Raw genomic sequence first — 17,865 nt, 5'->3', positions numbered from 1 at the left:
TTCACCTAAGAAAACCTGGACACAGAGCTACTGGAGTCATTCTTGCCCTACTTTTGCTCGAGAGCTTCGGCAGGATGCTATGACTGAATAATAAAATGATTAGAGCTGGATTTCCTGACAATTACACCTAACGTCAAACGCTGGGTGGGTGCTACCGTCCTAATGTGTGACCTTCCACCCTACTTCTGTGGTTCCTAAGTCTCTCTGGAATAAGCTAGGAATCTGAAATAGAAAAAGATCATTTCTGCAGTTTATAACCTAGCAGGTCCCTGATGGCAGCACATCTGTTAAGTTCATACCACTGGTATTCCAGGTCTGGATTTGATTTATAAGTTTTAAAGGAACACAAACAACAGACTACATAAGATTACATTCAGTGAAACGCTGCAAATTAATATTGCTATGACAGTCAAGTACATGGCCTTTTAACCATATTCTGAGTCTAAAATGGTGGAAAGGTGTCAGGCTGATAAAGAATCTTCTCAACCTCTGTGACTTCAGTTCTTTCAAAGCTAGACAGGCTCACTGGTCTTCTAACAGTGCCTTACAGCAATAAAAATAACAACAATAATAAAGAGAAATCTTTGTACACTACTTATTTAAGTGAGATTGTAATAGCTTATAGCACTTGGTCACATGAATTTCAAGTCTCAGGTAGCAAAGAAGCAATTAAGTTGAAGCCTACAAGAGAGATTTCAGCTAATAGAGGAGGTCAACTTGTAGAAAGTAAAATAGTTTTCCGCTAAGCGAGCTGATGGGTAAATAAATATTATTCAGTTTATAGTGCTGTTGGTTCAGATCTTGACATGGAGAAACACAGATCCACTGTACGAAGAAACAGCAAAATATGCCAAGATTTGGAAGAAAGATGCATTTGCCATCAGTAGCTGTTATCCTACATTGTGGCAATTTCTATATACTGTTCAAAGCTGTTTGCTGTTTGAAGTAACAAATCTACCTTTCTATTTGCTCGTCAGCATTTTCTAACAAGAGCATAAAACACATGGTAACATATCCCTTTCCTACCTTCTCACCCTTTAAATGACAATTCAACATTCATACACATCATAAAGCCACCTTTACCAGGCAGTAGTAGTCTGACAGTTTTAACACCAAGAGATCTCACAGTAAAGAGAGAGAGAGAAAGCACGCAAGTGAATGCACAGATGGTGGGAGGGGACACAGGGTGCTCTCAGCAGGCTACAGTAGAGATGCATTAACTCCACGGAGGGATAAGGGCTTCCCACCAGTACAGTCATGAATTATAACTGAGCATGGGAGTGAGTTCTTAGTGCCTGTCTCACAGCAAATATACTGTTCTATTTTCCTGCACAATCACCTTTCACCTTTACAAACGCAAAGCAAAGCAAAATGCACTGCTAATATTTAACAATATCACAGGTTCTTTATGTTACATAGCACACATCTACACACATCTACATCTAAGTATGGGGGGAAGCAGGGTATTCACTGACACAGAGAATCCCCAAGGCAGATTTACACACCCATGATCAGTGCCTGTGTGTAGCGATTCTGCTGCAAAATGAGACCGTAACAATACAGATAAACAACTAAAGCTGCATGTAGAAATGTGTGTAACTCAGCAGTATTGGTTCACGAGAACTGAATCATCTCTTTCTCTCTTCCCTTGTTAACAGGGTGGAGGACACACAATTTCAGCTTTGAACACAAAGAAAGCTCCACTTAAAAAAAAAAACATCACAAGGGCTTGCAAAAAATCTTCTCTTTTTCCATCCAAAATTATATTTCAGCCTCAATTTGATCAAGGCACAGTGAACCTGACCCCAGTAACAGGTAGAAAAGCTAAACCTAAAAGGTGTTCCTCCCGGCTGGGGTTTTGTACTGAACAGCTCCAGTTGTGTAGCCATCTGCATCAGAGTCTTTTTTTACTAATGTTTGGAATGGAGCAATGTAATGATGCTTTTTTTTTCTTAAAAAAAAAAAAAAGAAAAAAGGAAAAAAAAAGAAGGAAAGTCACCACTTTTGAGCCAAGATTGCTGTTTACTGGAGTTTCCTGGATATGTCTCTATGAATCACTGACCACACCTTGTTTTCACAAACTATCTGTACCTCCTCCCTCGGGGAATTCATCCCCTCCCAACTTTCCTCCTACTCAATGAACCTATCAATGGAGAAAACTTGTTATTTTAGGCAGCTGAAAATTTGACCAATTTTAAAGGATTCATTTACCATGCCTTTCACTTTCGTTTAAATCCTCAGTGTTCCTGTTCTAAATGACAGCACCGCAAGCACTGCTTTTAAGCACTATTCATCTTGCCTACCACATCTCAGCCTTTCACGCAGAAGGCTGCTCTCTCTCCAACAATGGAGCCTTACTCCTTTATAGCTTGAGGGCAGAGACTGTTACTAGCTGTAGACTTGCCGCAAATATCACAATAAAGGATACAAATGTGAATTTCTCTTAAAATACGGGTTCAGCTCTGGACGTACCTTGCTTTAGAAAACTCTGTCAGAAGCAAACAATATATTTCTCCAACATGCACAGCACCACTCAGTTGAAACAGCTTTTCCAAATGGGTCAATGGAGTCAGGATGCTTGTGAATTTTATACTTTTCTCCACTTCGGGTCTCTAATCGATATTTTAGCTTACTTCACACTTAATATACTCAATCTTGGCTTGGCAACATATATTGTAGAATATTAAAGAAACAGAGTAAACATTCGCCTTCTTTACAAAGCCCTGGAGCCTGAGGGCTACTGGGCTAAGCTCTGTGATGGAAGAAGCCAGGGTTCACACTACAGATCTTAAGAGGTGGCAGGTTTGCTGCTATCAAGCCCCTCTACCTACGCTTTGGTGCATAAAACCATGGAGAGGTGAGGATGCTAAGGTATACAGGGGCTATGGCAACCGTCTGCCAGTGCTGTGGAGGGAAAAGGGGGCAGACCTTGGACAGCAAGCTTTCAGAGATAATGTTGTGCCATCACTCATTGGGAAAGTGCAGGACCAGTGGAGAGTGGAGCCAGGAATGAGGAGCTTATTTATGGGGATGGAGTGAGGGGGGACAGCAGCAGGGTCGGGGGAAGGGAGGCAGATTTGCAGAACTGGCCATGAAGCTCCTCAGTACACCATAGCTGGATGCTTCATAAAGTCACACTGATGACAGTCCCGGAGATGGCCATCTGTTGTCAGCTCTGGGCCAGATGAAAGATAATATAATGGCAGCTACTAGTAGCTAACAGCAGGGCAGTTGCAGGAAGGAATGCATCCTAGAATAAGGAAGTGGGCCTTCCTGTTTAGCACAGAAAATCAGTCATCAATATCAACCACATTAGCAAGAAATTAATGGACGGACAATTAAGAGAACTGAACTGATCTACCAGGGAAACTATTCAAATGCAAACAGAGTGTTTATTTCTTCTGCTTACTCCAGGTATATGAGCCAACAACTGACCTGACTAATGGCAAGGTGTAGGCTGAAACATTCAGGGCACAGATAATAAAACCTCATTTTCTGCAAAGGGCAGAATTCCATTTCTAATGATTATTTGTGGGTCAGGGAATACATTCACTGCTTCCCCTGCCCTCAATCTACAACAGGATTCCCTGATGTTCACAGAGGTTTCTACAAGGACTGAGGATAGAAATTGGCCTTCATGTAATAACTGAACTTCCTCTTATTATTACCATGATTTATTTTTCCAAGTGCCTTATCATTATTATCAGCATCACTCAGCAGAAAAAATGTTTGCCTTCCCAACACTATTATTTCTACCTTGTTTCTTTCTTTGCCCCATAATCTCCTTCCTACTTCTACTCCTCTGCCTTTTGTTGTCTTCTCTTTCTGCCTTTCTGTGCATTTGCCTTTCTGCAGCAACTTCTGGTTTGCTTCTTTAGGCTGAAATCTTGCACACCTCGCTGTCCCATTTGCTAAAACAATCATGATGTTAATGTTGACACATAATGTTCTTCAGAGTCAACACTTAAAAAGACAAAGGAACAGTGGAGCTTATCTTCTGATTGCTAGGGTTTCTTGCCAGTTTTCAGACAAGAGATAACAAACTTCATTTAACATACTGCAAGACATAGCCTTTGCAGTCACAAGAATGATGAACTGTACTATATTACCTGATTCTGCAGAATCCATTCAGTGTTGACCATATAAGGCAATAAGTAGATCAGATCCAAAGTATGGGTTAACCTTTTTGCTGCTATTTTGAAAATAGTTACCTATGCTTTACAAAAATAACCCAAGCATACACAGGCATAAACAGGAAGGAGTAGTAAAAATAGGGACATACATTCAAACACTTACACGTTCGGGTATGACTCTATCTCCCTTGAAAGAGAAAGAAGAGACATTTCTAATGATTTTTGTATGGTACTTGTGGGTGTAGCTCAGTACTTATTTTGGACAGGACATACAGTTTCCAATCTTTCGCCATTTTACTGTTCCTTAAGTCTGAATTTCTTTTCAAGGTGGTGCATTTAAAGGCGATATTAATCACTTAACTGCTACAGTGTCTTTGTCAATTCATTCTGTAATTTCGTAGCAATATCACTCAAGCATCTGAGAAAACAAACCCAGAATTGTGATTTAATTGCTCCAGAAATTTGAGGAACCTTCTCTCAGGGAATGACTATGGGATGTTGTGAAAGCATTATTTCCTGCTTCTTTACAGGGAAAAGTGTGGAAAGTTCCATAGGTTGACGATTGCATGTAGAATTACAAGTACATGGAGTATGTGGGCACAAGTAAGAACCATTAATACTAAGCCCACTTTTGCCAAGCACTACTAAGTGAAACCAAAATGGTCGCTGAAAAACTGACATTTTGGGCTTGGTGGGCTTTGCAGTGTTCTATAAATATTCATGAACTAAAGAAGTACCCACAAGGAGTGTTTACATTTGAATAGGCCAATCAAAGGCAGGTGAACTCAAAAGCCCCAAACCTGGAAATTTCTTATTTAGAAAAGAATTACTGCATGAAAACCTGCTATGGCCATAACATCCCTCAAGCCCCAGGAGGGAAGGGGGACTGGAAGGGAATTCAAAGTATTTTTTTTCTGGTATTTAAACTTTGTTTGACATTGAAACAAAAGACTTGCAAGGAAATACTTTGAAGGTATGTCCTGAAAGAGCTAATGCTTGAGTGCTTCCACCACGCTTCTTAGGGCTGCTTCTCTGAGAAAATTTGCAAATAAAATAATTCTTCCTTCTAGGGAAAGAAGTCTTAAGTCGTAGGAATACAAGTCTGAATTTTTTTAATTCTTGGAAGACATGGAAAAATACTTGGTGTACATACTGATGCACTCTAATACCCATACACCTATCTGAAACAGAAAGCACAGGGGTTCAGGAAAAAAAACATCCAAACTAATCATAGAATCATAGAATAGTTAGGGTTGGAAAGGATCTTAAGATCATCAAGTTCCAACCCCCCTGCCATGGGCAGGGACACCTCACACTAAACCACATCACCCAAGGCTTCATCCAACCTGGCCTTGAACACCGCCAGGAATGGAGCATTCACAACTTTCCTGGGCAACCCATTCCAGCGCCTCACCACCCTCACAGTAAAGAACTTCCCCTTTATATCCAATCTAAACTTCCCCTGTTTAAGTTTTAACCTGTTACTTCTTGTCCTATCAGTACAGTCCCTGATAATAATAATACTAAGTCCTTAATAAGTCCCTAAACATGTAAGTCCCTAATAATACTTACAATGCATGTAGCTCTATCTAGTTCCCTCAAAACATAAGCATTGATTAAAATCTTAGTATCTCTCACACATGCCTTATTATCATCATCCTCGCCCTCAAGACGGAGAGCACACATGGTTAAGTGGAGCACGTTAGTACCTGGACCTGGCAACTGAAGCCAGGAGTCTCCTTACTCTAGGCATTTGCTCTGACAAAAGCAGTCTGATTGCCTGATAAATACTAAGTCCAACATTATTGAACGTGGCACCTGTATTTAGGTATCAAAAGTATTTTGCTGAACGCTAAACGAGGCTATGGCTGCTCAGCACCTATGCTTTTATCAAGGTTCCTAACTTCAGGCGCTTATGACCTGATTTCCTGATGTACTCAGCACCAACATCTTGCACTGGCCTTAACTGCATTTGGAGGTGCTCAGCACCCCCTCAGAAATAGGCCGCTGAGTTTGAAAATGTTGGCCTAAAGCTTTGATTGTTAATTGGATTTCAGGTAGGTTTCTTTTTAAGAAGAGCTGACAAAGTTATTCCCTGCTGGCTCCTGGCCTTTGGGGCCTAGAAAACCAGCATCTATGTTCCACTCCTCACCCTAAGAGTTTGGGGACCTAGAAATGCCAGAACTAATCTCCAATTTCACTTAAAAATGTTTTGAGGCCTTTTCTTTGTGAAGAAAACATCCTTGAAAATCTAACTTCACCCGCAGGTTTGAAAGTTTTGTCCCTGTTTTTGTGTAAAGAGTATAAATTATTCATTGCCTCCCCTGCTGTCATGGAAGGCTCGCCATTGGGACCTACATGATACACAGACTCAACTACTGTGGGGGCCCTGGCAAAACAATCCTATATGGAGGCAGCAGTGCCACTGCTGCTATGGATGATGCTATTCCCACACCAATCTCTTTCCCAGCTGGCCCCAGAAGGCCTCTGCCACAAGGAGACAACCCCAGCCCAGGTTAATTAGCAGTTTTCTCTAGCTGACCTCCAAATGAGAGAATATAGTGTTTGAATCCCAGCTCTGGTACTGTCTCCACCAAAGGTCTCAGTCAACTCTTTTACTTCTTGAAATAGCCTAGAGCTTGCTTAGTTCTGCTCCAGCTCAGGTCAAGGGTATTTTAAGGCCACTTAAAAACGTTGAGATATTTGAGAGCATTTTACAATGCAGAGAACTTTGGAAAGTTTAACCCTTAAAGAAATGAGGAAGAAACTGGAATATCTGTTGCAGCAATGCTAACCTTGGAACACGAAAATCTTAAAACTGAGCATCTGGAGAGGAATACACAGAAAGTTACATAAAACTTCTGGAGACACTTCTATGCTGCCTCTACCCCACTCTGCTTCATCTGCTTGCACCGGGAGCTGAGCATGTTCTCCTGCTGTTTCAAGTGACATGAATAACATCTGCTATGAGTGTTTCATTCTTTCTTTCATCCTTTCCCTGGGGAAGGAACTGTGTGTTTTGCTTTGGAAGAGCTCTGTTGTTGTGGGTTGGGGTTTGAGGGAAGGTTTAGAAATCTACATGCGGGTACATGTCTATATAAGAAAAGGGAGCCTATAGCATCATCTCGAGGTGAACCCTATTCTTAAAAGCTTAAGTTGAGGACATTCATGGTAATACTCAGCTGCTGTGGAAGTCTCTTCCACGCTCCCAGGCCTGTCTGTGAGAAAGTTCTAGCTCATGTCCAAACAAGCTTCAGCATTTTGATAAAAGCACTCAGAAAGAAGGGCTGTCAGCTATGTGCTGTTATCAAATGGGAAGAATTTCTCAGGTGATGTCTGAGATATGCTGAGAATATTAGGGATTGAGTCTTAGAGGCCAATTGGACAAACATGGAGGAAACCAGTGTAGACAGCAAGAGAACAGCCTGAATATGCTTGTGGTCTCCTTTGCTACTGAGGAAGAGTGCTGCAGCTCTCTGCATTAGCTGGAACATCCTACAGGATGATGGCTTCATGCCCAGGTATTCTGTGCTGATGGAGTCCAGACGGGAAGCAGCAAGGGCGTGAATCACTGAGGCCAGGTCCCTTTTGAACAGGATGGGAAACAACTGCTGATCTAATTATTTCTTGCCCTAGTTTTAATATCTGTAAAGTGGGGACACTTAACAACCACAGGGGCAACTAATTATTATCACAAAATGTGAACTAAATGCTCTAACTCACTAAAGATATAATTTTTGTACTGGGCATAACAGCCCTGAGAGGTCATGTAATCTTGGCTAGTATCATCTTCAGAACTATCCTCACTGATAAAACACTGATAAAACCTCTACAATTATTCAGCAGATCTATTGGACATTGGTACCTCTCTGACCCCACATCATCTGAAAAAAAATCTAAACTGAATCCATTCACTCTGGGAAACACCCCATGGAAGTGTCTCACTCTTCCCCACAAACACCATGATATGTTTTGTGGACTATGGAAGTAAGACTAGCACTGGTAAGATAAGTATTATGGATGATGGATGGAGAAGTGTCCTGGGTTCAGCAGTAGCAGTCATTTTTTCTCCTTGGTAGCTGGTGCTGCACTGTTTTGACTTTCGAGCTGGGAACGGTATTGATAGCACCTATGTTTTGAGTTATTGCTCAAATGTTTGGTTTGTCCAAGGACTTTCTGAGCTTCATGCTCTGCCAGGGAGGAGGGGAGGCTGGGAGGAAGCAGAGACAGGACACCTGACCCAGGCTAGCCAATGAGGTATTCCATACCACAGCACATCACGCCCAGGTATAACTGGGAGTTACCCGGAAGGGCTGGGGCACTGGGGGTCCCCTCTGGTGGAGGTATCGGTCAGTACTCGGTCGGGCAGGGTGGGTCAGCAGAGTTATGGGTCGACAGCTGGTGAGGTGTTGTATTCTCTTAACTTGTTATTTCCTTTATCATTATTATTTGCAGTAGTAGCAGCAGTAGTGATTTATGTTATACCTTAGTTTTTGAACTGTTCTTATCTCAACCTGTGGGAGCTACATTCTTTGGATTCTCCTTCCTAACTCTCCAGGAGTTGGGGGAGCAAGGGGGGAAGTGAGTGAATGAGCTCTGTGTGGCTTGGTTTTAAGCCACGACAAGAAGACTTAGCCATACCCACCCTGTACAGAGAACTGTATGGTCATACTCAAGGTGTTCAGTTGGAAGAGTTTAATCTTTAGAGTGCTATCTAGGCACCCTATAAATACACCTACTTTGTGGCTTTCTTATCTGATAGCTAGATGGATATATTTCTGATTTAAAGATTGTTACAAGCCTATTACTGAAAAGCCCTTACTATATTAACCATTTTATTTTAAAATCTTTTCATTCTATAGAATTAACATTTTTAGGGACATATTTTTCAAACTCCATTGCAGAAATGTAAATACACCACATGCCTTTTGAACATGGAAGTATGAAAATTCACATTCTGGAACAGTCTTAAAACATACACTTCTGTTACAGAAGGTTTCCAGTTGCTTCCTTCCTATGGAAGTAGTATCTCCAATTACTTATAGCTCATTCAATAGCTATGGGGCAAAAAGCCATTCAAATGATGTCAAAGCTGGGAGATGGGTGAGTTATGGAGTTGATCTTAAAGAACAAACTCCTGTAAAATCTCATTATTAATACATTGCAGGTCTGATTTTCAGGACTTGCCATTTACTCTCTGTTCTCACCAGTATGTGGTCCTATGGGATTGTTTTTCATTCCTAACAGGAGTGTGGGGTGAAATCATGGAAACCTCTAATGAGACTTGTTTTTTGCATTGAGAAGATTGGTAATGAGGGAATAATAACTTGCCCAAGGTGAGATGGACATGGCATATGGGGATTCTTATGTTCTTGTACCCTACTCTTCCTGGAATAGGAGTCAGAAAATGCTAAGTGAAGAATAACACTGGGCCAAACACCAAGTTAAGCATCATTATAATGCATTTATTTTCTGTATCCTTGAATTAATTCCCTTTATTTATGAGCTGTACTATGTGTACGGATAGGGTTTCAATCCTATTGTGTTCGGCTCTGCTCTACCTCATTCATGTTCTTACTCTGTCCTACAGCCACAGAGTGCAGTTCATGGCTTCTAATCTGAGATGATATGCATCTCTCATGCATGGGAAATGCACTTTAGATGCATGTTTAAATTAAAAGCAAGGAACCATTCCTGATAGAGAGAATAAATACACTGTTATGCTGCAAGCCCAAATACAGACCACAGTAATATGAAAGGATAGAGAAACATAATCTGGAGGCTCATTGCCAAAGATTCCGCTGCTTCAGCGGGTAGATAGCTGAAAAAGTGATGGCTTCTAGAACAGGTTTTAAATGAGAATGGGTTCAAGATCAGCAAAAAGCAGCTCCAAAGGTCAGTACCTACTGCTCTGCCTAAGTGCTTTGGTGCCCTTTCACCAGGCTGGGTAGATGATAACTGGAGGTAAAAGCAGAAAGCCAGTGATCCCAACAAATAAATGCAAATGGTATGATGCTGCTGCTTATTTTTAAACATAATACACTCTCAACCGGGGTGGGGCTACCCAACTTAATTAAAATAATAAACATAATTAATTGAGTAAGACAATTAATACCTTCTCCTTTTCACATGTGAAGATAAGCCAGGGAGAGGCTGTTTCTAAGGGCATGGAGATGTGCTCTATTAAGAGCCTTCTGCAGCATGGAACAACACACAGGTTGTCATCTAGCCACCATGGAGCATAATTTGTCTCTCTGTACCAACATCTTTTTTTGAGCCCTTCCCAATAAAACCAGTATCTCAGTTATGCTTAAGTTTTAATGAATTATGCTTAGATGGAGAAAGCAAAATCATGCCCTCAGCCTTGGGCAGGGATGAATTTTGAGTGGAAAAACATGTGGTGTTATTAAAATAAAGAAGCTGAAGGCAGCTGCTTGGGATTTCACATATTTTGAAATGGAAGTATATTTTAGGTGGGACAGACTAGTAAGGAGGTGATTGTAGTACAGTGACACCCGGACCTCTGCACATTTTGCATCTTCAGAATTGAGTTACCTATTCTCCCTTTTTAAAATGCAGTCTGAATTCTGCTGTTTAAAATAATTTCTATCCCCTTGCTCCTGTTTCTTTCTTTTCATAATTGTCTTTTGTTATCTTTTGCATACCTGCACCTCTTCTTTTCCTGAGTTTTTTGTTTTGCTTAGTCTGTTTTTCTTTCTATTTTCTTTTTTTCTTTCTTTTGGTCTTTCTCTCTTACAGTCTCTCCTCTCTCCTTGCAGAAACTGCTGATGTCCCTACTTCTTACTTCCTCATTTTGATTCCTCAGTGATGAACAACAGAATTTGTGGAAACTAGTAAGCCAAAAAGATTTCAATATTTTTTCCTGAAACAGAAGTTTCAGCTTATTGGAAACACTGCAAAAAAACTCACCAAGTATTTTGAAAAAAAAAAAAAATCAAAGAAATGATTCCAGAAAACCCATGCTGTGAAAGGAACACATACAATAAAATTAGTTTGTGAGCTTTCCTCATTCCACTCAGTTTCTCCTTTATTTTCCCCACAAGTCCAGTAAGTTTACATGCAATCCAGATCATTTACTGACTTCAAAACTCAATCTTGCCTCTTCCTATCCATCATTATCTTTGAGTGTCTTTTTCCTAAACATCCAACTTTTCATTTTCTTTTCCTTGGCTTATGCTTACACATTGGGTTAGAACTTGCACACAATGCCTGGTACAGGCAGAAATGGAACAGATTTGGATCTATTAAAAATAGGAGAGAAATACTGCACAGGAACCTTGGAGTATTACAGGTGTGATACTGCAGGTACTGCAGGAGCTCCCATGACCTACGGTTCCACCAAGAAAGAGATAGGGAAGGCTATCACAAAGATTTTATTCCATATTGTTTTCATGCAGAAACTGGGAAAGAACAAATGCAATGCAATCAATATAAATAACAATCTCTCACACAATGAATTCATGCATGGTCTAAATGTTGATTTAGTTTTTCTCCAAAGAAATATTTCATGTCATCATGCCAAACATTAATATAAGGTTTTCAGTGTGTAAAACTTCCAGTAAGTGAAATACTAAATGGGCATATATGCGCACATGCCTCATTAGCTTTCTGCCACTGCTGATAAGATGAAATCCAGCTCTGGTCCAAAGCAAAATTAATTCTGGACACCTCAGTTAATGGACTTAAAGATGGGGACCCATGTTATGAAAAAATTCTGAAAAACCTTAGGTGCTGAAAAATCTCTTCATGCCTAGTAAAAACCACATGGCAGACAGTGTGTAAAAGGCCTTGCTGTACAAATATTTCTCCATGTTCCATCCCTGTAGACCATCAGCGACCCTGACTTTTTTATTTCTGCCAACCTATCTTAATATTTTAACATAGACTAAAATAGTTCAGAAAAAATCTTCTGCTGCTGTTCCAAAGCATCACACCACATCAGCAACAGCACACCATCATTTCTCATTGCTAGACAAGCAGTGCAGAATGTTAGTATGTAGTAAATAATTCCTTCATTCAATTGTTTTCAGATCTTGTTCAATATTTATTTTTTTGCCTCTCTGTCCTTCTGTTTACCGTTAGTAAACAGTACCATTACAGGTCTGACAGTGTACCATTCATTTGACCCTATTATGTTTTTCCCCCCATCAAGTTAGTGTTTATGGGAAATGGCCAGCATTATTCACTATGAGGGTGGTGAGGCACTGGAACAGATTATCCAGAGAAGTTGTGGATGCCCCATCCCTTTCAGTGTTTAATGTTGGACGGGGCTTTGAGCAACCTAGTTGTCTGTGACCACTGCATGGCAGGATTTAACTAGATGCCTACTTCTCTCTCCTCAAGAATATCTTGAGCTGCAACAACCTACAGAGCAAGAATTCAAAGGTGGGTCTCAAAATTCAGGTCTGTAGGTGGTAGCTTTCTACCAGTACCTTTTTGAAGAAGCATGGGTTGAATCACGTGTAATTTTTCCTCCCCTCATTCCCTTCATGATGATGAACAGGTATCAGAAAAGTTCATAGCAAGTAAAGCTTTGGACTCAGCTAGCAAATACATAACGCTATTATAATCCCCAGGTAATATTATTATAAGCCCCAGGTAACAAGTGTGGTACCTGCAACTCTGTTTGGAAGAAGAACTTCTGTGGGCACTGTGTGCAGTCATAGATCTTGTCCTCTTGTCCATGGGCTGAGAAGATATGCTGCTGCAACTTGTTTGCTTGGACAAACACTGGAATATTAGACAAGCAACACTCATTTCACTATTTTGCATTGCAACTGAAGAGTTTTTTATAAACAATTTCCCATTAATACTCAGCAATTCACGGGGTAAAATTAGGCTGATGCACTCTGATTTCACATTACACTGTTACTATAACCGGTATCAATGAACACTATCTACAAAGTGTGATCCTTCTTCTAAAATGAATGAACTGGAACAAATGCCTTGTTAAAAAAAAAAAAAAAGAGAGAAAAGATTAACAGGACAACCAATGAAGATTTCAAATCTAAAGAATTTAAAAGTGCCATTTTCTCTTCAGAATTATTTCTTCATGCTTAATGCACTTTGATTGAATACACAAAAACTTATTTCCTAGCAACCAACAGGTTTAAAATCATAGATGCCAAAGTCCTGTTTATTCTGTGTGCCTAAAGTTAAAGCTAACAAACAGCTCTGTATTTAAATGTGGTAATGCTGAAAATTATATCCCACAGCTACACTGGGGCAATGTCTATAAATGTAAAACAGAACTGCAGGTAAATTCTCTTTGGATACTTTAAGATCAACTCTGCCTACACAGTGAATGCAAGGGTTTCAATAATATAAACATGTTCAATTTTAATGACTACAAAACAAGGCCCTAAGACTGTGTAACAGTTTACCTAGGAGACATACTATTAATAATTAAATTGTATATGCCAGAGGCAGTGTTTGGGTTGGCAGCACTGACTTCTGATGGATGCCTGGTGCACTGTGACCTAAAAAAGTTTGCATCTACAATATTAATCTGTATAGGCAGGAAAAGGATTTATTAAAGATGCTGGCATTTGACTTTGACTCCATTCCTAATCATTAAAATTATTCTAATTGCAAGGCAACAAAAACCATCAGAATATTGTTCTTCTGAGTCATACATTTTAATCACATTTCTCATTACCCTGAAAAAAAAGATCAGATTCCATTTTCCATATAAAACTTATATTGGTGATTTTTACTTCTTGTTATTATTCTAGCAAGACATGCTGAAATAATTTAATAACATATTGCTAATAAAACACCATTGTTTATGATTAATGCCTGATGTCTATTTACCCCATCAGCAAAAAGTGTTTCACACAGACTGAAATCGACTTATCTCCATACTCTTTCACACGTTTCACAAGGCTGCTGGCTTAAAAATAAGGGATTAGTTTTATCAGGGATCTCGCTCATGAGGAGAACCGTCAATGGGTACTCCTTACATATGCCAGTTTTTATATGGCATTTACAAGTCCCCCAAATTTGGAAATTGAAGACCCATGGCATTATGCTAAAAAAAAAAAAATCACCTCATAATGTGTACACAAAGACCAGGGGAAAAGGGGGAAAAAACCAGCAGAATCAGTAATAAAACTAAAAGAACAACAACAAAAAAATGCCTGTCTGAAAAAAATATTGAACACAGGCGCCTAACAGGCGAACTGTTTACCGCACTACTATCCGTGCTCCGACATTACCATGACAAGCTGTGCAGTGAAGATGAACTATGTATTTCTTTAATTTTATAACCCACAAAAATGTGTAAAACCTGAACACAGTGAGGTAATAATCATCACCAGCCACTGTATCTGAGAGATGAAAAATTCAACTTTAATTTTCCTCTCTAGCATGCACTTAGGTTTTATTGGGAGGGGAGCTGCCAAACAAAGAGAAGTAAAATGAAGGTATTAAAGCATCTATTTGCCTATCAATGAAAATCCTTCACTCCCATTAATGGAGAACAGAAACCTTGAATGGCTTCCAGAATTAGCATGCCATTGATGCGAGAATACCCAAAGTGTGTTTTGTCATGTTTGTGATTATCTTTGATTTTCATCTTGTAAAGCAAAATTGGGCATGTAAGCTATATATTAACACTTATGTTTTAGTTTATCATTTTATGAAATGTTTGATTAAGAAGCCCTTAAAAAACTCACAACAACTCTGTAGGCATCTTTTTAATGTGCTTTCATTTCCAAGAACAGCATTTTTCTGTTCCTCATTATGGCCCAAACACTGCAGTGCTTAGCCCCACTGGGTCAGGTTATTTTCTCACTTGGGTTTTACTACTGAATAACACCACTGACTTGGGGAGGATTATTCCGCACTTGGACTTGTGTCAGGGGAGAGCAGAACTTGACTTGTGGCAAGACAGCATGGTTTGCTTTCTAAAGCACATTACAAGGGTGTTTCTTCCCACCACAAGCCAACAAACACATGCAAGCAGGCTTTCTTACATGATCAGAGGAGAATGCTGCAGTGCACAGACTATGCCTAGCAGCCCTTGCCCGCGGGGCCAAGTTCTGCTCTGAGTTATATCGTTTTAGATGAAACATCTGTAGCTTTAAAGCACAAATTTATGGGCAGTTTTAACCTCGGCAAGTTTGGAACATGAAGGTAATGAACATGACACCATGGAAGGTAACAGACTGTCGCTTCTGTAATTATAAACCCCACAAACTTCTGCTATAAGGAGCTAGAAATGCAGTTCTTATGGATACCTGACCTTTGAAGGAGATCAGCTTCCTAAATGATTTGTAATCAATATTACTAATGAGCACAAATGTAATGTTCCCTCCTAAAACCGACCTAAAGCTAGCACATGACACAGCGATAAATGGAGTTCTGCAAGTGCAAGCTAAGGGCATGACAGGGACAAGTAGTGATGGCCTCCTACCTGTAAAGCACACTGGGCATTTGAAGGTGCCCCCCATGCCTTCAAAGCTGTGCTCGATCAGGTGGCACTGAAGCTTGGCAGGAGAGTCGAACGTCTGATTGCAGAGTTTGCATTCATGGTTCAGTCCTTCATCTATGGAAAAATCGAAGGAAAAGTGAAATTCACCACAAAGAGCAAGTCCAACACAACCTGTGAACATAAGAGACTTTTTGATTTCCTAAGCTCAGGAAACTGGATGTCCCTCAGCACCTATGGCTGCTAAAGTGTTTTCTCACCTGGAAGGTTTTAGAATGTACAAAGCTTAACTGGACATTAAAAACATATTTTCCACATGCAGTTAGCACCAAACAGGAATGTAGAGCATTAGGCTTCAGCAGGAAATGATGAGTAGGACCTGAAACATCATCCCTTAGTAAAGCCACCCGATCACAACCGAGTACATTTACAAAACAGCACGTGAAGAATTTAACACTGATCACACATCATTCATCTACCACGGGTAAGAACTGCAAACGCACACATTTTTGGCACTCTGGCTGACGTGGGGCTTCTCGTAACCACGTTTCCAGTCCCAGGGGCATACGCAAAACACTTTGCAAGCTGCAGGATTTCCCAGCTCCCTTTCTGACAATCCCAGATTTTTTCCCCCTTTATTTGCATTTCTCCTCTTAAGAGCTCAGAAAAGTCCCTGTGTGCCTCCTGACGCAGCTTTCCCGTCAATGTCCTGCGGCTTTAAAACCCTTCCCGCTCCCCGCCGCTTGTTCCTCTGCTTCCTCCCATTGTCCTCTGAAGGCCGGCTGGTGCCTGGCACCAGGTTCCCTTCCTGAGGGTGCTGCAGGATTCATCCACTCCGCCATGAGGGCAGTCAACGGCTGTCCTACTTAGAAACAGTTGCTAGGTAAGAAGTGGCTTCCAGCCCTGCTGCAGAGGCCTCAATTCCCACAGCGCCGCTTAGAAAAGGTCCTTCTGTATGTCACCAGTGTGCTACACGAGTAGCATTGATCTCGCAGGTAAATACTATAGCTGATTATTAAGAATCAAGGGGGAATAAAATGCTTGGCGACTGGCACAGCTCCCTGCCATATCTCAGGTGGAAAGGAACGATTTAGGAGAGTGCCCTGCCCACCCCAAACACCTAAATGCTGTGCTGCCTGCCGTGATTAGTGACTGTAATGATGGGTGTTGCGGTTGCTGTAGACGGTGAGAGCAGAGACAATGTTTTGTGTTCCATGCAACAATCCTTCCCACCCATGTAAAGAAAACAAGACATGGTGCTTGTGTGGCCGAGTGGGGCCATACGTCTGCTCAAAATGATCCCTAGTATCTTACCAGAATTGAAATAAATTCAGTGGTAGCCCTCAGCTTTCACTTCTCATTAGCCCTAAAGCTAAATTTAGTCTTCATGTAAGTCATGGCATCTTTAGCAAAGGGTGGGAGTTTGTGAGCTTTAGACAGCACAAGCTAAGCCAGACAGTGGTGGCTGTTCTGCATGGTGGGACTACTTAAAACTGCTGCCATGTGCTTATTCTATGAAGTGTCAGAGCTCTTTATAATGAGAAAGTAAGGGGCAGATGAAAACCAGCAAAGCCAAAAGATTTACACAAAATCAGGTTGGGGTGGTGGCTAAAAAATCCACTGACTACAGAAAATTCTATCCTGACAACAGTCAGCAACTGGGGAGATCTCCCTCCACCGAATGCCCAGCTCTCATAATGTTCATATATACAGCACCTCCACTGGCTTTCATGGTAAAAGCCTGTTTGTCATGCAGTAACTGTGAAAGGAATGTAGAACCCCACATTGGTGTGTTACCATTTTTTTATCTCTCCTGTCTTCCTGCCAGTGCAACAGTGGTGCCTCAGCTATAGACAGACATGGCCAAATGCTGCTCACACAACAAAACGTAGACTTCCCTTCATCCTCTACCCAGTCCTTCATTAAAGCAGTGCTCGATGTTACTGCCTACCTCCACATGCTGCAGATCTATCAGAGGAGTGTGAAATGGGGCAGGTGACACCTTCTCATTGGGTAGGTGACACCTTTTGTAACTCTTCATGGAAAAATTAGCAAACACTTATCAAATATATGCTAACTATTTCCTTCACAGGAAAAACTTCAGTGGATTCCAAAAGTTGCCTTGGATTTGGGGTTTTCTACCACCACTTACAAGTCCTTCAAGTATGTTCTGCTCTTCCTGCTGCTGAGAGAAGAAAAGTATGGCCTGCAAGAGCACTGTCAAGGGGAGTGTGAGGGAAAAGAACCTGGCATGAACCAGTCTGTACATGTAAGTGAGGT

General features: G+C 40.8%; 1 protein-coding gene across 3 annotated transcripts in view; it reads right to left on the bottom strand.

Annotated features, from left to right (window-relative positions):
* ZNF521 (zinc finger protein 521) overlaps positions 1-17,865 on the bottom strand; it is a 233,775-nt gene that overhangs the window by 15,490 nt on the left and 200,420 nt on the right. For all 3 annotated transcript variants that reach the window (XM_034065987.1, XM_034065990.1, XM_034065999.1), the window contains 2 exons: positions 15,571-15,702; positions 12,769-12,884 (listed from right to left, as the gene is read on the bottom strand). In XM_034065987.1, coding sequence (XP_033921878.1) covers positions 12,769-12,884; positions 15,571-15,702 — 248 coding nt within the window. The remainder of the gene's footprint in view (positions 1-12,768; positions 12,885-15,570; positions 15,703-17,865) is intronic.

Source organism: Melopsittacus undulatus, chromosome 1 (assembly GCF_012275295.1).
Source record: "Melopsittacus undulatus isolate bMelUnd1 chromosome 1, bMelUnd1.mat.Z, whole genome shotgun sequence".
Lineage (NCBI taxonomy): Eukaryota > Metazoa > Chordata > Aves > Psittaciformes > Psittaculidae > Melopsittacus > Melopsittacus undulatus.
Note: the sequence above shows the minus strand (reverse complement) of the source record. Positions and strands in the feature narration are given on the sequence as shown.